This window comes from Acipenser ruthenus, chromosome 29, assembly GCF_902713425.1.
Source record: "Acipenser ruthenus chromosome 29, fAciRut3.2 maternal haplotype, whole genome shotgun sequence".
In the NCBI taxonomy this organism is placed as follows: Eukaryota; Metazoa; Chordata; class Actinopteri; order Acipenseriformes; family Acipenseridae; genus Acipenser; species Acipenser ruthenus.
The window spans coordinates 6,595,686-6,616,527 of record NC_081217.1 but is presented as its reverse complement, the minus strand read 5'-3'; the positions used below and the strand labels follow the sequence as shown (position 1 = coordinate 6,616,527).

The 20,842-nt window shown below is 40.4% G+C and overlaps 1 protein-coding gene and 1 long non-coding RNA gene across 2 annotated transcripts; one reads left to right on the top strand and one right to left on the bottom strand.

Moving 5' to 3' along the window:
* The first annotated feature begins 4 nt into the window (after positions 1-4).
* LOC117422318 (WD repeat-containing protein on Y chromosome-like) lies at positions 5-13,872 on the top strand. The gene is made up of 25 exons (XM_059003477.1): positions 5-231; positions 563-681; positions 1,232-1,335; positions 2,834-3,017; positions 3,416-3,512; positions 3,764-3,848; positions 4,118-4,239; positions 5,357-5,430; positions 5,906-6,036; positions 6,294-6,361; positions 6,554-6,702; positions 6,869-7,006; positions 7,823-7,930; positions 8,545-8,772; positions 9,225-9,295; positions 9,675-9,879; positions 10,159-10,350; positions 10,539-10,706; positions 10,797-11,012; positions 11,293-11,448; positions 11,729-11,897; positions 12,194-12,326; positions 12,678-12,876; positions 13,139-13,237; positions 13,393-13,872. The coding sequence occupies exons 1-25, from the start codon at positions 75-77 to the stop codon at positions 13,606-13,608; spliced, it is 3,588 nt and encodes a 1,195-aa protein (XP_058859460.1). The 5' UTR covers positions 5-74; the 3' UTR covers positions 13,609-13,872.
* A 3,068-nt stretch (positions 13,873-16,940) lies between these two features.
* On the bottom strand, positions 16,941-18,781 carry LOC117964434 (uncharacterized). The gene is made up of 3 exons (XR_009309301.1): positions 18,674-18,781; positions 17,300-17,427; positions 16,941-17,119 (listed from the first exon to the last, which is right to left on the bottom strand). It is a non-coding gene; the product is annotated as an uncharacterized LOC117964434 (long non-coding RNA).
* Positions 18,782-20,842: the final 2,061 nt, after the last annotated feature.

Sequence of the window (20,842 nt, the reverse complement as noted above, 5' to 3'; positions counted from 1 at the left end):
GCCCCTCAGGACGGGACTTGCCAAATCCTGTTTCTGCAGTATTGTGGAAAACAAGCTCAGGGTAGGTTGTCTTCATGCATTTTCTTTGGATTTCACGTTCCCAGGCCTCACCGGAGAGTGAAAATGCTGCTGATGGGAAGCAGTCCCAGCGTGTTGAGGATCAGATCAATGATGAGCATCTCCACAGGATCGAGCGCATGTTCCGCGAGGCAGATGTAGACGGGGGTGGAGGTGGGAGTCCTCTCTTTCTCCCCTTTTTGTTTTATTCCATAAGGACGGGTATAGATTCCCAACTGGAGGGCAGAAAGGTCCGTGATACACAGTACAGGGGTGTGAATCGAAACACACACACACTTCCTGATTATTCTCCAACACACAATAAGATGAAAGGTTTTACAATCTTGCCCTGGAGCCTCTTTTAACACTTCCAAGTTTGTTGCCATTTGCTGGAAATGCTGTGGTATGTTAATTGCTCTGCTGAGTTTTACACTGGTATAGTAATGGTAGCATCGTGGTACTGCAAAGTAATTTTGAAGATACTGTACGTTTTTCTGCTTTGTAGGCTTGGATATGGAGGAGTTCCGAGAGGCCATGAAGAAGATCATGGGTGAGGTGGATGACGAGGACCTGGATATTATCTTCATGAAGGTGGACACCAACTGCGATGGCTCTGTGGACTGGGTGAGCACGGCACTCAGAAAAACCTCCTACTGCTGCAAGCAGTAGCAGGGAAATGACAGTGGGGCTCAGCGGCGCAATGGAAAATTGATTTCAAGGAGGAGAACATATTTGGGAATGTTAAACAAACTGAATTACTAACAGTGCTTGCTCTCTGATAAAGGAGAGTGCAGAGAAGGCTGTGTGGAAGGATGTCATAAACAGTAGTTTGAGTTAGGCTAAGGTGAACATGAATCACGATTATGAGCCATTGTAGCTTTAACATGTCTTGGAAGATTACATCTAGTATTTATTTTCATGCTCTGGTCTGCTGTGAGTACTAGGATCTGTAATGCGTTTTAAAACAAGACAAGACAAGCAGTCTTCCGCAGCCTACGTAATAAACAAGATTAAATAGTCATCGACTTCCACAACATGTTCACGACTTAACTTAAAGCACCCAGAGCCATTGTAATAAGCACTGCTGAAAACATTACTAATGCACTTTTTATAGTCACGCTGCATGAGTCCTTGGCTGAGTACTGTAACAACCCCTCTGTGTTTCTCCCTATAGGACGAGTATTTGAACTACATGTTGCTGGAGTACCGTGAGAAGGACTCTTTACATAGACAGAACAGGCCTCTCTTCTTCCCCAAGCCACTGAAGCTCATTCCAGTGTAAGGCATTTGTTGCTCTTTCAATTATCACTAATGTTGCCTTTTCTTAAAAAAAAAAAAAAAAAATCATAAAGATCGTGATCGCCCTCATTAGACATGTGGTACAGCCTAATCATGGGCTGTAAGCTAGCAGCTTGGAATGTGAGCTATCTGGGCTTGGCTGTTGAATGGGGGCCACTGGCATTCGGAGAACTTATTTAGTACTTGGTATGGATTGCAAAGTACAGCAGGCCCTGGACAAAAGCATAAATTATGCACTGTAAGAGAAACATGTAATGTAATGAGGGTGATCAGAATATTAAATACACTATAAAATGGTTTGTACAATATTCTGAACCAGCATGAAACTTTGCCTCAACAAAAAACAAACCCTGAACTGGGGTTCTGTAAATCAGAGTTGAAGTGTGCTAGAACTGCTGTTCTGTACAGAAACGAAGAAAGGCCCCTTTGTTTTGGAGCTTAGATGGATGCTCTGTATGATGTAAATAATTAAGAAGCTGAATATTTAAATATGCAGGGTCCTGTTCCGCCTCTGTGAGGAGATCACAAAGGAATGACAAAGGATTTCCATACTCTGTGACCCAGATCTCCAGATCTGAAAAGATATGTCACAAGGAAATGTTAACCCCATTAGCACTGGAATCCCATGTGGAAAAACAATACACAAAATGAATCTATGTATGCATGCATGTATGTAAAAAACATTTTATATTAAGTAACTTATGCAGCATATGTTGAGAAAAAAAGTGTATGATGTCATACTTTAAGCAGACAACCCTTAAAGATTAGGGGGTTAATAAACAAGGGTGAGGGTTGTCTTTCAGACTATGAGTCAGATGTCGAATGTGTGTGTGTGTGTGTGTGTGTGTGTGTGTGCTCTGACTGTATGATATCAGTGTTGTCTGGATATCTAATATTCCCAGCTGAGGCTGTGATGAGTCAGCTTGCTGGTAATGCAGCACTCTCCCTACCCCCCGCCACCCCAGGGACTGGTGATGATGATGATGATGATGATGATGTGTGCTCTAATCACTCACTAATAGGTCTCGTGGCTGCACAGACAACACTGCGAAATCAAAAATACACCAGATTGACAACAATAGGAAAATCAATGTTGCATACTGTTAGATACTTTATAGCTATTTTTCCCCCTGATAAACTGCCCCCTTTCATACTGAAGCACATGTAATGTACAGGCAGGATTTCTTACATGTATTTGGGCCTGTACTCACAATGCTTAAATGTGTTTTTTAAAAGGTTTGTACACATGAAACATTTATTTTTAAAAGAAACAAACGTCTAGAAAAGCATTGTGAATATCAAACGTTTCTTAATCCACCAAAACGATCATTAATTAACTCACAATTAGTTGTCTCGCCATTGTCCACCCACTGATGGGGCCACAGCAGCCAATTATCATTTACACCAAAAACTGGGGGGAATGTAACCCCCGTGCCCACACCTCCCTCTGTGTCTCTGTGTGTGTGTGTGTGTCCAGGGTTCACTGTGAGGTGATAGTGCGTATCCAGTTCTACCCCATCCACACCCGGCAGGCTGAGAAGAAGGAAGATAAAACAGGCTTACCCAAGGCCCTGACACAGCTAGGGCGCTACATGTCCATCAGCCGGGACGGGTTCCTCAACTACTGGAACGAGAGGTTCAAGCTAATCCGCACTGTCCACGTGAGCCCGCTTTCAGAAAACCAGTCCTTCTTTGTGTGGTGTGTTTTTTTGCAGTTGTAAGCTCTGTTCAGTGGACGTTTGTACTGTAATTTAAACTTGACATGAGCACATTCCAATCAAGACTACAATGGACCAGGTATAAAATCACCCTTTGCTGCTGAAGCTGAGCAGTTAAAAGTTAATGTGAAGCTTAAAACTGGGTAGTGGTGGAGAAGTCATGAGAAATCCATAGCCAAAACCAGACCTGCGTTGGCTGTTGCTGCAGAATCGTAGGCTCCAATGATCTAACAGACCACACAAATAATGCGTTCATGGAATACAATAGTTTAAAGCCTGTGTGCTCAACCTCTTTAGAATACATACTGTGGTTTATTGGGAAAAAAATCTTCAATTTTCAGGTGAAACGAAAGCAAGCCCAGCAGATCTGGGTGACGGACATGGTCTGTATGCCCAATATGAACATGTTGGCAGTCTCCTCGACAGACAGGGATATAGGTGAGAAATAGATACCAGGGATGGAAATAAGACCCCAATTGCAGAGCACCCATTCCAGGTTTTACTACAAGCTTGATTAGCCACAGTGTATAAGTAACAAGCTCAGGTGTGTCTTCTTAATCTCATAGTAAAACCAGAAATGGGTCAAACTACTATGCAATGGGAGTCATATTTCCATCCTTGGATACAACAAATAAAAAGCATGGGAAAAAAATCCAATCCAATGCTTATTCATGCTTTCTTTCCATTAGAATTTTTCGACATCAGTGCCAGCAAATGCGACAGACTGTTTTCCCTTACCGGGCTTGATAATTACATTATAGTAATGAACTACTGGTAGGTGACCTGAGCTACAATATTAGAAAAGATAGAACTGTACACACGGGTGATGAAAAGTCGAACACTGAGATTTGCTTAATTGCTTCTAAAAAGACCAAAAACAGTCTACAATGTTACATAATCAGTAAAATACATGTAAGTCTTAAGAGCAGTCATGTGATTTTCTGTTGAATATTTTATATCTATAAAGTTCTGAAATCTGTAATTTTTTTGAACGGTAAAAAAAAGTTGAGCTCTGTTAAACACTGTTCTGCCGTCTTTTTCAGGACGGATGGTAAAAAGGGAGTATTTAGTATTGGAGATGCAAGGGGGAACATAGTGGTCCTGACTTCCTTGGATGTAGTTCGCTACGGCCTGTTCAACATGCCTGGCTTCTCCACCACGTCAGGTGAAAGCTCTGCTTAACCTATTGCTTTCTTCATACGCTTGGAAAACCATGAGATTAATCAAACTAAATTAAACTGACGCTGTTGACAGAGGGAGTAGGTTTATACTTAAAGGGAGTAGTTTTAGAATCCTGGTTGAGTGGCTATTTCAGATAAATAGACATTTTGCAACGTTTGGAATCAGGCTGTGCAGCACTTAGCCCTGCACTTGCCATGCATCTTTTAAGTGGGCCTTGCAAATATTAAGTGTCTTGAGTCAATATACATCCCATATGCCTACTGCTGCCCCAGGGTGGAAATACATTATAGCTGAGCTGTTCAGGGCCTGGCTGTCTCCACCCCTGTAATTGGGGAATCCTGTACAGTGAATTGGTTTGAAGCTGAGAAACTACAATGCAACTGTTTTAGGAAAAAAAAAGAACTGAAAAGCAAATATGCTGTTTATTTACTGTTTACTCCAGTCTGGGGAATATCCCAGTGTTTCCCCAAACATTTAATTTAAATCAACATTGCATGCTACTCAGTAAGACAACAATTAAACAGAATTATAATCGTCTGTCATTTTGTACAATTACCAGTAATACTGTATGCTATTAATGTTGGCCAGGTTAAGTCTTGAATTACATCATATGAAATGGCTTTTATAATACAGTACAGTCAATAATTACCAAGTAGGGTTCTGAGTGACAAAACATTTCTTAAAATAAAGAACAGGGTCTATTCATAAAGATTGAATTGAGGAGTTATTTCTTTTTTTTAACAGTAGATGAATAAAATATTGTATCATGAAACTATTTATTTAACTATTTATTTAGCTTTTAACAACAGACTCGAAGAATTTCATGATTCATACTTAAATGAATTTAAAAAAACTGTCTTTAAATTATTTACACATTAAAAGCGGAGTGCAGAGAGCCCACTGTTATTAGTAGAACGCACTATAAAGTCAGTGGCTTACATAGTGCATTCTAATAGCATTTTAACAGTGCTTCTTTAAATGGCATTGCTTTTCTTCCTTGAACAAATGCCACCTGGTGTCTAAAGGTTGTAATTACTTTTCAGTTTTATCTTTAAGCTGTGTGCTGCCCACTCATTTTGTTACTATCTTTTATTTTTAAGGTGGATCTTGCAGAATTCCAATACAATCTGTGTTCAAAAACACATCCAGCATTTACTGTTGTTACAAAGTGAATGTAAGTAAAGTCACTGTATGGTGCTGCAGCGTTTCTTGTTTTTCGGTGCACTGATCCCTGTCCCAGTTCTGCAATCATGTCAGCAAAATGACCTAGTATAAACTTCCTCAATTCAGAAAGCACAATAAAGCAGCGTTGGTTTCCTCTTCAGTGTAAAGTTATCCCACATTATTCAAATGATGTTCTGATCATTACAGAATATATCAGGGGCCATATTAATAGACCACAGAGTGCAGAACAGAACCAGGATAAGCGGTATTAAGAACTTTTGTAGCAGCTGCTCATTTGTCTTGCAACACAAACACGCCGTTTCTATTTGAATGTGTGATTGCAAGCAGAAGCATACGGCAGGTGCTACCTTCTGTGTAGTTTTGTATATGTCTTGTGACTCGGAATGTTGTGTATTTTTGTCAGCCCTGGGAATGCTGCCAGTCCTTACGCATGTTATTTGTTTCTTTTTTGGAATCTTGAACAGTCTCTCCTCAATGACTGGTGTCGTAAGATCCAGTTCATCCCGGAGCTCAATGCTGTCGTCACGTGCTCCGCCTGTGATCAGACTGCCATGGTCCTGACCACCCTGCCTCACGCCAACAAAAGCAGAATCCAGTAAGACACCCCAGCTACTATTCACCTCATCTGCTTGATGCCAGAATATATTGCAATAATTAAAAGTGTTGTCTTGAAAGAAGCAATGACTGTTGACTGCCTGAGAAATCTTTTGGGATTATGTTTAATTACTAAATTCAAAGTTATCCATCTGAATATCAGGTGATCTGTACATATCCTGCGGGTCACATTTTTTCTGATACTGCACTTAGGAAACCGATGTAGACCTTTTAAAACCACTGTCTGTGTTTTGGCAGAAACTCCACATTTTTTTTAAAAAAGGGGATCCTCTGCTTCGATTATACACCTGAATGGAATCTCATTGGTAAGTAAGTGTGGGACTGCATTTAGTGCACATAGAAAAGGCGCCTTGAAATTTGCTTTAACAAAAAGGGACCCTGCCAGAGCAGGAGTGGCTGCATGCAAATATAAGACAAAGATATACAAAGCTCTTCTGAAGCTTTTCACACTGTAAACAGACATGCTGACTGTGTTTCCTGCATCTCGTGTGCACCAGTGACAGGTGGGTTCGACAGAATTGTGAGGATGTGGAACCCCTATGTGACCAACACTGCCACCTCCCAAATGAAAGGGCACAACTCTGCAATCACTCACATTGTGGTCAATGGAAAAGCCAACAAGATCATCAGCATTTCAAAAGATAAAGTGAGTTCTGGCATTAGTAACTCCATACAACAACTCACATCTTCAAACACGATTTTTCTTCCCAGAAATTTATAGATGCTACCTGCTTGGTTATTTATGAACCTCTTATTTGTTTTCCTAAATCAGTTGTTTTTGATAGCTTTTCCAACGGACATTTGTCTTACAGAACCTGCGTGTGTGGGATCTGGATGATTGCACCTGTCTCCAGAACATCCACTCCAGAAACATGAATCTTGGGAGGTTCCCCATCTCCGACATCCACTACAACAAGGAGACCAATACACTGTCCCTCGCTACCTTCCTGGTAAGTTACTGTGTGATATGAGTGCTACAAAATGCTAGCTACACTATAGACTTAAATTACAGAACACCTCCTAAGAGAACAGCCTTGTGGTAAAAGGGACTCTTCCTATTGTAAATGCTTTACATAAGGAACAGGAACTTTGGTTAAAAGAACACCTTTTTTGGCACCAATTCAAAACTGATACAGTACTGTTTTGTAACCTGATAACTCATCACCATCAAAATCAAATTCAAATGGTTTAATCAATCTTTTCAAATACTGACTTTGTCAGTTTCTAGCTAGTTTATTATTATACTTTATTAACATAAGCTTACCTATTGCTTTTCTCTTACTTATTCTGTTCATTTCATATGTTGATTGGCATACGTCCTGACATAAGTAATAAACACATTTGTATTTATTGATTCATATCTTATTGATTCATATTTATTGATCATATTTATTGATTCATATATTTTGTCCGGTGGTCAACTCTGTCTTAGAGAACATTTCGGCTAAGAGAACACTTCGCTAGCTTCTCGAGGGGTGTTCTCTTAGCCAGAGACTACTGTACCAATATTGCTTTCCATATTATCAAGTGTTGATCGCACTTAAAAATACCAATTAGCTTATTATAGAATTTGATCTTTGCCTAGGTAGACAGCTAAATGCACAGAGCAGTATGCAACATTACATCACAATAAATCCGATATAAAAGCACCCTGTTGTTGGTCTTTAGATAACCCCAGCATGGCAGTGCCTATTGAAAGTATTGTATTTGCACACGCACTGAGAGCTGTTTAGTATATGACCTCAATAACTCCTGCATTTCTGTAGATTGGGGTTCTACAAGGCGCTATAGAAGATGCAGAAGCAAGTTTTAAGGGACTCACATCTCACGAGCAGCCGCTGTGTGCTGCTCTCTATAACAGCAACTTCAAGCAGGTAGGAAGGGAGGGCAGGACTCTCGAGTCCTTGACTGAGGCATTCTTTTTATTGTATTTGCATTCTGTCAAGTGAAACCTTCTCAAGTCCTTCTGCGCTGCGAGCAAGCTCTTATAGAGAAGTAGCTATGATCAGGAATCAACGTCTTTGTTAAGCAACTTCAGAATCACCTAATGTCTTAATAGTTTTAGCCTTTGGATCATTTAATTCATCTACATTTAACATCTAATAAAGACGCATTATTTTACATTAATTCATATTAAATCCTGAGCATGAATTCATCAGAATAACAGGTCAGACCCACTAGTTTCATAAGCCATTTTCAGAAAGGCGCAAACAGTAAACTGCATACAGCTTGTGTGTGGGCTTCCAGAAGTACTTTTTCACAAAGAAGCATTCATGATGGATGGACTTCCTCCATCACACTGAAAACCTCTTTGTTTGCAAACAGTTAACTACAGACCTGGGCCCAACAAACACCCACGTGGAAGAACATGACATGGCTGCTGTTTAAAAACTTGGATAGTCTAAAAGGTCACAGGAGGCTAAACTAGGCAGGAATTAAATAAACAGCGAGCCAGTTTAATGACATATCGTACCTGCCCATTATTCAGGTGGTGAGCGGCTGTCACAACGGACTGGTGAGTGTCTGGGACATCCTGACTGGGGAGAAGGTCATGCAGTTCCTTACCTCCAGTGAGAAGGGGGTGGAGGTGACGGCCATGACTTTTGACGGGCCCAAAAGACGACTCATCACCGGAAGCATGGACGGCACCATCAAACTGTGGAACTTTAACAACGGAGCCTGTCTCTGGGAGCTGCCCAAGTTCAACAACACAGAGGTACAGTACAGGAGGCACGCTCAAAACTGCACAACTGCTCCTTCAGTCCAGTATTGCCATCAACCTGTATCTTTAAAATAATTATACATTTCATTTCAAGTATCCTTCTGCACAGCTTTTAGTTATTTGTAAGTTTTGGGAAGAGACCTGTGGCCAGCTAAATTTCCCCTTAGTTTTTCCCTTAAGAGTTCCTTGAATTTAGGGTGTTGCAGAAGCAGATTGACACATTTAAGTCGATACCCTAGTTAAGGGAAAATGAACCCTTAAGTATTGTACTTAAACTTTAGGTGTTTTATGCAACCAGCCCGTCTCTTAAATAGCAAAGACTGTTTTCACTGGAATTACCTTGTAGTGTTTAATGGGATATATACCTGGGTGCAACTTGTTGTTGGTCTTCTTCATGAAACCTTTAAACCCATGGGCAGGTTTTGATGCGCATATGTTTTTCACAGGTAACTGGAATTCTGTACCTTAACCAGAGAATTTATGTTTCTGGCTGGAGCAAGTATGTCATGTGGTACCTGTGAGTATTATCATGTTCATAGAATTCATAGCCATGTGCAGAGCTGGCATGGTTAATTGATGAGAAGAGCCAGCCTTGAGCAGAGTGGTAATTCAATCAGGAACACTCTGCGCTTATTGATTTCCCCCAATCAATAGCCAGATGGAAACCTTTTGGGAGCCTATGAAATAATGTGTAGAACTTACACAGCTACAGTCTAAATACAGTCTGGGGTCTTTTCTAGACTCAGTTTATAAAAGAACTGGAGAGTTCTTATATAATTTGCTAAAATGCACCATGTAGCCCCTAATTTTAAAAAAATAACCAAGTCCTTACTGCGGTAGACTACCTGAAAAAGAAATGAGACTGAGCCTTTATTGAACCTTTCTTCCCTGGTTAGAGATGCTAAGGAAGATGACGAGCTGGAGTACAGACAGTGGAAACGCTACCACTCGGAGGATATCTTCTCTATGGACATGCACGGCAACAAGCTGCTAGTGACGGCCTCCTACAGCGGGGATATCATTGTGTGGAACATCGACTCTGGACAGGCTTTCTGCAGGTTCAACCCCTACCAGAGCCCCCAGCCACTCCTGCCTGTCCGGGTAGGCAAGGGGGTCAGGACTCACTCTGACATGTGCAATAGCAGTACGATAGTGGCAGGAGGGCTTTCATGTGGACATGTGATGTGTAGACAGGGGGGCGAGGAGGCTGCAAATGAGAATTGAACAATAACAGGGATCAAAAATACATCAATTAGGTTTAAAAGGAAACTGCAGCAATGTGCATCGCACTGGATGCAGCACCAGCAAGTGTGGAGCATAGTGACAGAATGATAATGTATTCTTTATCTTTGCATGGTATCCTTGTGTTTCCTGGTGTAGGTGAGTGAAGAAGTTAAGCCCAAGCAGGACAAGTCCCCAGATCATGCAGAGGACGTTAATGAGCCCTGGGCCAACCTCAGGAAATCAAATTTGACAGACGGATCCTCATCCAGCACCCTCTCCAGCCAGCACAGGGCCCTCGCCTCGGCACCCCCGGTCATGAAGAGTTCCAGCCTCGCTAACTCCAAGCAGGTAAGAACCAGCTGCATCAGGGACCACACTGCAGGACCTCTTAACATTAAGAAGCGTTTGCTATTGGACTGCAACTACAGGTCCATACCACCAGATAATAAACACCCCGGGGAGAACCTGTATGCAGAAAGTGTGTGGGTCTTCTTTACACTAGTTGTCCCAATGCATGGATCTTCTTCGCATTGCAGGATATGCGGAGTGTTTTGAATGAAAATAGTTTAGTTGTGGACGGCGAGGTGGAGGAAGAAACGAGCGCCAAAAGAGAACCGAAAAAAGCCTGTCAGGGGAGGAAGAAGAAAAGGGAAGAGGAGAGAATTGAAGAGAAGCTGGAGAAACCCAGACTGGCTGTGGAGAAGGTGAGAGATGAAGCAGTCTTTCGATATCCGAGCCGCAGGGTGTATGTGCAGTAGGGTAACACTGCGACTCTCCCGTGTCTCCACCCGCAGGTTTTCTTCCTCCGCACGCGGGAACGCAGTCCTGACACCGCGATCCTGCTCTCCAGTGCTGCCGACGGCTACATCTACGCTTGGTCTATCAGCCACCAGGGGGGGCTACTGGGCAAGTTCCGCGCAGTGAACACAGAAGAGACGTCTGTCAGCACCATGTCCACCGACGAGAAGGGTCAGATCCTGTTGACTGGGGATACCAACGGGTACATCAGGGTATGGTTTACTAGTATAAGAGTCTGATCCCAGAGGAAACACATCACAGCATGTCTGCATTCAGCATGCTTCTGAGAAACCGCCCAACCGTGATTGAGGTGCAATTATAAAGTAAAACAGAACGTTTTGGTGAACTGTTTGGTTTTCATGTATTTAATAAACCAAGATGATTGCACACTGACCACTTCATTCCCGATTCTGCTTACAGCTTTTGCCATATAACGCTGGTATAATATGGGTTCCAGCTGCTGCATTGTTTGATGTCTGCTCGTCTGTTTAGATTTGGGAAATTGAAAATTACTGTTATCGTACAAAAGAAGAAAAGAGGCCTGCGTCAAGCGATGGAGTGAACAAGGGCCTGAGACTGCCAGACCTCATCCCAGAGTACTGCAGAATGCAGGGGCCGAAGAGCGATGATATTGAGGCAGAAAAAGAGGTAACACATGCACTGCCCCATGTTGCTATTAGCAAGTTGTTAGTCATCCAAGAACTTGAATGAGAAAGCTACATAGGTCTGCTCTTCACGTAAAAGATAGAAAGCCGGTAAGTTAATACAATGACATCATTGCATCACCATTTTTTCCTCTTACTGACACTCGACTCGCTAAGCTATTGAAAGTAATGTTTCCGAAACATACTTGTTCATGAATGATACTGTCACCTGCAATGTGTGATTGATGTTGTTGTTGAGGTTACAGCATGTATGTGACTTTTAGGTACAGGATGGATGGACCACCTCTCCAGTCCCACCCACACTGCTGAGCTCCTGGAGGTGTCATTTGCAGCGGATAGTCCACGTCGAGTATGTGGACAGGTTTCAGTTGATCGTCACAGCTAGTTTAGACTGCAATGTCCGTCTTTGGAGCATTGCAGGCAAATACATAGGTAATCATGCAATAAAGAAACCTAATTTCTGCTGTATATCGGTAGTGTACAAGGGGAAGCAGTTAGACAGATAGATAGGATAGAATAGATACAGCAAATTGAAGGTATTTTTTGCCCCAGACGCAGACGCTGTTTCTTGATTTGAATAATGTTGTTTTTTTTTGTTTTTAAAGCAAATTAGGATGAGCCAACTTGGGCAATATATTTTGTTCTTTTTCAGAACCTCACAGTATGTCTGGTTACCATCAGGCCCACATGGAAGGGCTTATCCTAAACCACTCTCCTTTCCCTTTAAGGTACATTTGGCCAGGCTCTATGGCAGGTGCGGGTCCAGCCAGGCCTTCGCACCCAGCTGCCTGCTGATTTAAAGAGAGTCGCCTCCTGCCAAACCCTGAAAGTGCTGAATGAGGGCACTCGCCCCCACTGGGAGTAAGTGAACCCTGCAGATAATACAGCACCCATTGAGGCACAGGCAGCTAACATTGTGGGCTGGACTCACTAAGCATTTACTTATGAGTGCAAAATGTCTAATGTTATATTTCTAAACCAATATGTTAATATAGGATTTTCTACATTCATCTTTTTTTGGGTTTTTTTTTTTTACTTATTAAAAAAAAGTACACTGACATACTTTGCAGCGCCTAGGGTTGTTTCACAAGAAGCTGTTTTAAAAACCTCTATTGTGCTGGATAGTACTAAGCACTATATAAATGAAATTCTGCTTGATTTCTTACATTTGATTTATAATATACTAACTCAGCTGATAATGTTTTGCTGAAGATGTGCCAGGAAGATCCTGGAGACGCTGAGCCATCAGAAGCAGCAGCACTCCCAGACCATTAATTTCATGAAGGGCTCAATGCCCCAGGATGCCAGTTCCAAGCTGCAGGAGATTTTGCAGAACAACCCCGTCATTGCCAACTACACCAACGATCAGATCAACATCACCTGGAAAAAGTGGGAAGTGAAGGGAGTGGAGGTAAAACACAGTTTAACACTTCTGTGAATAGCAAATCCAACAATACACCTTGTTTAGTAACTGCAACAACAACAAAACAACCAAACCCACATCATTATCCTGTTCTAATGTCGGTATCTTGATTTCAGCTGAAATCCATGGTTCTTACTTGTTTTGTTGCTGTAACAAACGTAAACCCAAAATCAAGATCTGGTTTGGTTGTGCAGTCTGTTTTTGACTTAATTTCCATCTGTAGCGTTTTATTTACTTGTATATTTTACAGAAAAGCAATATACTGGGAAGATCGTACAAACAGAAAGTGAGGCATGTTTTACCACCTACATTCCCTGAAGTCCAAGTTAACTTTAGCAGCAGAGAGCAGGTAATGGCCAGGACAGAAAGCAATAGGTACCAGAATGTGTTGTATAATGAGATTCTGACTTCAGCTTTTCTGCTACCAGCAGTGACCATGGTTCTGCTCTCTGGGGATTGACAGTATAGAAGTTTGCTATGTTTCACTCTTTGTTGCTTAACTAGCTGAGAATCTACAAGCTGTTGCCCTGCATGGCCTTGACCCCAGTATGCCAGCCCCCGGTTCCAGACTTACTGAAGGAGGCCCAGCAACTGAAACGCACGGAAGGGGCAGAGACGATAGGCAAACAGAAGAGGTTGATCAAAATGCCTGGTCGTGTGCACTTTACTTCAGATACCAAAATAGGCAGAAAGAAGTCCACAGCACCCAAGTCAGCCTAGCAGGCAAAGACACCCAGAAGGAAACAAGACTCTGATGAAGTTCTGAATAAAAAATATTATTTATTTATAAAAACAATAACAACAACAACAGCACATCTTGTAAACCATAAATCCACACAGAACTGTTATACCCAGTATCATTAGTGTATAACAGTTCTGTGTTGATTTATGGTTTATTTTCAGAGATTACACAGGGTGAAGAACGGTGGTGTTTTTTTTTTTTTGTACACAGGGTGAAGAACGGTGGTGTTTTTTTTTTTTTTTTTTTATGTGCCAGATTTTTCTGTCTTGTAATAAAACGAAAAGGTTGTAATGTTTCATTGCCATCATCGCTTGATTGGTCAGGCTGCTTTACATTTTGTTTTCTTAGGCTGTTGTATTCAGACTGTCATTCAAATATTTTTTTCTTCTAAAAATCTGTCTCTATCATCCCATTTCAGATACTAAAGATTTTAAAAGAACATGGGACATGACTGGAAATCGCATACAAAATTCCAGCTCTTAAAGAGTAAGTAGCGGGGTTCAGAACAATATAGCATTACACGTCCCCACATGTTGCTTCAACTGTTTAAATAATGTAACTGTAATTTTTTTTTTCATTGTTAACATGACAACTTTTTACACTGATAACTTTAAGTCTGTTTCAAAGCTCTTTTCAAAATGTCCGCTCGAGTGCACTAATAGTGTTAGGATTATTGCCCACATTATCAAATGGGTAACACAACAATAATGATCAATGATGTGGTACAGAACAGAAAAGCCAGAGCACATGTGGAGGCGTGTAACGTATTTTTCAGAACCCCGCTACTTACTCTTTAACTGCTGCTGCCTCGGAGACACATGGCACGTAGCATGCTGCACGTGGAGCTGTATACACCCAAGAATAAGTCATCATTCACCCTTGATTTGGGGTGTGCACGCCTGCAATAGTTTGAGATATTCCAGGCTTTACTACCTATTACAGGGGTGGCCAATCCTGGTCCTGGAGACGCACAATCCTGCAGGTTTTCTGGTTATCTTTAAATCATCAATGGTTAAAGACCTAGAAAAAAATGTTAGTGTTGACAAATAAGGAAAATAGTTGGTTCAATTAAATAATTAAAAACTCAGATGGAACGAAAACCAGAAGACCCTGCGGCTCTCCAGGACAAGGGTTGACCACCCCTGACCTATGAGCTTAAACAGATCAACTGCAAAACAGTTCACAAGCTCAGATGCGTGGAGTACAGCCCACAGTAAAACTTGGAAGGGATTTCTGTAGTAAGCTCAGTCTCCAGTCTCAGGGCATCAGGATTTCTTTTCCCAAGGCTTAGGTTTTCTATTCATTTGCGAGGCAGTCGGCTTGCGATTGCACACAGTAATGTTAGGTTTCTGGACTCCGGGAATCTCCTGACCTGACTGTATCATCTTAAAAACCTCTGCAAATGAGAGGCAACAGTCCTGCTCTCCTACTTCGGAGTCTGGGGCAACTGTATAACTCCCATTTCCGTGCTGGACTTTCAGTGGGAGCTCCCCTGTGGAACTGTCACTGTCTTGAACCGACAGATCCTTCAGCTGTAGCTTGTTACAAGCCTGCCACAGCTCCTCAGCTGTACACTGCTGGCTTGTCTGGGACACAGACTGGGGCGGCTGGGATGACAGCCACTGCTTGTAGCCTTTTAGGTCAACGGGCTGGATAAACCTTTAAAAATTAAGAGATTTTAGTAAAGACTTGTTCTACTGCAAGTTGTGTTAATTTATTACTCCTAAATGTCTTTGTATAGTTAGATACTTAGTACTGTATAAGGGGTCATATATGCACATTTCAGGAAACAATGTTTTGTTGAATCTTTCCATTGTATAACCAAGAACCATCCAGCGTGATAGGAATCTACAACACTGTTTTAGTTTATCGTTACACATAAAAAATAAAATCAGAAACACTCACTTCCAAACAAAATTTGAAATCTGCAACTTTTTATGCGTCAGAAACATGGCGTACTGTACCTCGAAATAAAAACCTTCTCTGGGACGTTAGCGTGTAGAAAATGCCTTTACGCTACCAACATATAAGTGCCCCAAATGCATACATATTGTAAATACCGGATGTACCTACCTGTTGTAATAGAACATTTTAATTCTTAGGAGCTGTTCGTCCTGCCTGCTGGTCACGTCACTCAGACTGCGTACACCCTTCTTGAAATTCTCATCTTTTTCAAAATCATACGAATGAAAGGCTTCATATGCAGACTCCATAATCACTAACTGAAAACGGGGTCTTGTTCGACAGTTTCAACAAATTACTATTTACAGCTTTGTCATGGTACTAGAAGTACTAAGACTGATGTCATTGAATTTATTTAATAAAACGCTTCAATTCACTTATTCATTCAAAGTATACCGTTATAGTTTTCGATTTTCAAATATAATAATGACACTGTTTTAAAATGTTCACTAAATCCGTCTTCAGGAAAAAATAAAAATATAACGTAAACAGGAACAGAGGAGTAGACTGCAATGAAAGATGGAAACCAGCCACAGCAAAATTGCCGAGACTCTAACTGTGTCGCCATCTAGTGGAGAAGAGCAGCGCACAGTTAGCTTGAGCAGGTGTTTCGGTCTAACAGCATTCTGCGTACCGAGTCTTTCTGTAGGTTTGTAACATTTTTGTCTTTGGATAATATACATGGTCTTGTCCTTGTTTCTGCATACACAGCAGTGCAATGTAAGCTTTCTGACAGTGCTGCACAGTATGTCTCAAGTTCCCCATCCCACAGGAACTATTCTATTTAGGGCAGATGTTGTATTAAAGAAAAAAAAAAAACATAGTCTAAGATATAACAAATACAAAATGACACCAGTGTGTCAGAAAAGTTAGTATTTTGGATTGACGGCGTGTAAGAGCCCACCCATTCAGACACACCTCCCTTTGGAATCATTCGTTCAGTGCCTCTGTACAATCTGTGCATACAGTCTGTGTGAATGTCTGAACACCCCTCCCTGTCTGTGCTATTAAGTGCATTTTAGGCGCACAGTCGATGTTATCAGAATATTGCTCGCTCAGGCGGGTGTTCCTCTTGATTAGCACTGTGCTCAGCAGCATGTATGCAGATACATTACTGTGTTACTTTGTTTACATCTAATTACTCATTTATAATGTAGAACAAATACAAAATGACACACAGTATCACAAGCAACCAAAACTATGGTAACTAATGAGGAAATGCATTACGGATGGGTTTTGTTTATAGAAAAAAAGGCTGATATCCTATTTTTCTCTGACTTGAACATTTACAATGTTTTTATTTATTTTCAAATTACAGGTAATAACAAACGTACTCAACAAACAAACAAACAGTGCACACTGAACGTAGTCGTTCTTTATTTAAAAAGAGGTTACAAAAAAATATACAGTATGTATAATAATTTACTCTTTTTGCAGTTCTTTAACAGTATTCCTCATGATGTCTTGGACAAACATATTTCCAGTTGGCAGCTTTTCAAGTTTGGGCTGGTTCTAGTTTATACTTAACTGTAAAGATAAAATAAAATACAATTAAACGTGTACTTAAGAAACGCTTTGTATTTTAACGCAACAAATCACAGATTTGCAATTATTGCAATTGCGTACATTTTCAAAAACTTGTTTTAAAATGTTGCGTGTTGCGCAATGCTAAACCACGAAACTGAATACATTGATCTATTAACTTACTTCATCATTTACTGTGTAAATGTTTTTTCGGTGTGTTTACTACCACATAATGGTAGAAAACAACCAGAAGAAAGACAGTAACTCCAAGCATGTTCGTGAAGACGGACAGGTGGTAATCCTCAATCATCCTGCAAAAAGGGGAACACAAGGGCTATTAATCCTTGAGATGAAATATTACACGTCGAGGGTCTCTACCTGCTTGTGTGAGCTGGTAACTATTAGAAATGCGATTGGACTAATCAAACTATCTTTTACAGCCATAAAAAGTTACACTGCAATGCAACGCTTCTTTAATAACGGGCAATGACAGAACAATGGCAGCTACTGTACAGCCATTAGTAGGCTATTTCCATATTTTTACATATTGTAGCGTTGCAACGCCCCGTTTTATAGTGTAGCCCCGCCACTTTATGTTAATCGGGTGCCAGAGCGAACTGCTATCCCATTGGTCCCCAGCCGCACAACAGGACCAATGGGCACGCACAACAAACAGCCAATGACAGGGACAGCTCGCACAGCCACAGAGACAGAGCGAACCCGCAGCTGCAGGTAATACGGACAGGGGGAAGAGGAACACAGTACAGCGGCATTAACAGACAGAAGAAACAAGAGGGAATACCGTACACAAACACAATACACGGATCGCTACAATATTTTATACTTAGGTATATTTTTTCTAACATATATTCGTCAAACATATTGGTCCAAAAACATACAAATATATTTGGATATATCTCAGTGATATAACTTTGATATCTAATTGATATTATTTATTAGCAGACGCCCTTATCCATGGCGACTTACAAGATATCACATTATTTTTACATACAATTACCCATTTATACAGTTGGGTTTTTACTGGAGCACTCTAGGTAAAGTACCTTGCTCAAGGGTACAGCAGCAGTGTCCCCACTGGGGATTGAACCCATGACCCGCCGGTCAAGAGTCCAGAGCCCTAAGCACTACTCCACACTGCTGGTACTGGTGTGTGATTAAAAAAACCCTTTATATATAACGATATGACGCGTGATCATACCCTAAACTAATACACGCGGAAATGTAACCACTTTGATGTCGGTTTGTGGTAGTTTTTCGCACGATTGTACATTCATACCGACATTCAACTAATTTTAAACAATTATGCTAACTAAAAATAAAAAAATAACCATGCGTTCTAAATTGCAAAAAATATTAGCAAATTAGTATCTTGATATATAGCGGTTGTTAAGAAAGGAAGTTAGACCTGTAATTAATTATGGCACGTTAAACCTAGTCTGCAGCTTAACGCGTGGGCATCCCCAGTAAAATCAAATGCTACATCACACTCCCTTTTCCCGTTTTATCACATGTGAAATAAAATGTCAAAGAAATTACCTGTTGAAAGTTTTATGACCAGCGTGCTTGACTTTGAATGGCTTCTTAACGTTGTTAAAATGAATGCGCACGAATCACTTCCTTAAAGGCATTGGATAGGCTACGCGTCATTTGCCGTTTGACAACGTTTTTTTTTTTTAGATAATGTACGCATCTCAACTTCAGTCAAAGTAAGCTCCATGGAGTTTGTTTCACGACAGACCTAAGTGGCCGCTGTGACGGAGTGAAAGTCAACGCTTTTGCAAGCACAGCAGAGCTAGCAGACATTTGGGTCCTAGCATACAAGATTTAATTCATTAGAGGTTTTTTTTAAAGCTCCCTAAATAAACATTGTATCTAGTGTATTTGAATTGAAAAGGCGTAAAGAACAGTAACTGGGATCCACCACCACAATATTTTTTTCATAATGCACATTTCTACAAAATATAATATTGTAATAAAATATACTGTATGTATTCCTCCTTAACACATGCTCACCGTCTCAGTCTGAACTCCCCGTGCTATCACTGAACATTGATCCTTTTCAAATGCTACTGATAACACATGCTGAATTGCTCATGTACAGTATGACTATTCATTTGTACAGTGTGTTGTGAAAGCAGTTAAACATTCACTTTTAACACACCTGTGCTGCCTGCCCTAGGTTAGCTAAAAGGAAGTGGTTGCAACTAAGACAATAATTCCATAAAACGATGGAACACAGAATCATGTCTTCATAATATCTTTTACAAATACTTTTTTTTTAACTTCAAAATGTGCCAGAAGACTATAAACTAGATAGAAAACAGGTTAACAGATCTTTTGTGTAGGCTTTTCAGCTTGACATTTTCATTAAAAATGCTTATACTGTATGTATAATTTGTAATGGAACACATAAACAATAAAAAAAAATCATGACAATTAATTATGGTTCTGATTTTGTATAATGATTCTTCCTTTGTATTTAATCGTTTTTAATTTGAACAACAGGTCAGTGCTCCTTTATTGATCAGGTCAAAAGGTCATTAAGGCATTAATTCCCAATAAGGAACTGAATCTTGATTGTACAGTATTTAGCTATATATATATATATATATATATATATATATATATATATATATATATATCATTGAATATGTGTGATCTACTCTAAGGCAACAGTACAAAAGGTAATCCTGTTTAATAATTAGTAATGGTACTGAACTCATGTGACTTCTTAGTTACATAACACAGCTTTAAAACTTAAATTAGGCCAATAAAAGACATGAAGTGCATTTTAGATGAGCAGGAGTTCTGCAGAAAAGTGCTGAGTGGCAGCATTGTTTTTTTAATAGCCACTCTGCATGCTAAGAGAAAGCCTTTCTATTGAAATCAGGGTTGCACACTTTTCTGTTTTTATATGGCTTGACAAACTGAATGTCGTGCATTGGTCTGGCTGTCAAGTGTATGACAGCTGTGTGCATGCCAGCTACGCATACATATTTGATCTAGAAGAAGGAGCTTGTTAGAATACTATAAAATTCTGTTTCATTTTTAGTTATTTTTTTCTGAAGTGTGGACTGAATCATTGCAGTTTTCTTTTTTCCTATAATGGAGTTGTAGAGTCTGTTGCAAATGCAAAATATGGGTTGAACGATCAAGGTCAAACTATATAATCTATATAATCTCTTGTTGCAAAATTGTAATCATGAATTTAATACATGTTAAAATGATGATCATCCTGTGACATTTACTAATATTATTTAACCAATGGAACTGTTTATTGGAACAGCTGGCATCCACACATAACATAATTCAGACAAACTAACATTGAAAAGGATCTTATGTAATTGGTGAAATAATTCACCAGTTGGCCAATTAGTGGTTGTCTTCAGTGGTTGCCATGCTCTAATGGCACAGGTGTTAGATATCCTCTACAAATATGGAAGAGCATGTATTTCCCTTATCCAGTTTATTTTGCTTATTAAGGAAATCTGCACATGCTAAATTGGGTCTCTTTCAGGAAATGATTGCTTTTTACCAAGACAGCTGCACAGTGCAAACTCCGGGGTAAATGTTTCCTGAAACTGCAGAAACACTGCCAGAGGAAAGCTGTGCTTGTCTGTTCCAGTGCAGATCACATCACAAGAAAGGGCAGCCCAGGGTAACAATGAACAGAGATGTTGTTCTGTGACTGATCACTGCCTGGTA

Coding starts and splice junctions, on each gene's coding strand:
- LOC117422318 (XM_059003477.1), top strand. CDS start 75: ATGCATTTTCTTTGGATTTCACGTTCCCAGGCCTCACCGGAGAGTGAA. Junction 6,037..6,293: donor GCCAACAAAAGCAGAATCCA/GTAAGACACCCC, acceptor GTGTTTTGGCAG/AAACTCCACATTTTTTTTAA. Junction 6,703..6,868: donor TCAGCATTTCAAAAGATAAA/GTGAGTTCTGGC, acceptor TTTGTCTTACAG/AACCTGCGTGTGTGGGATCT.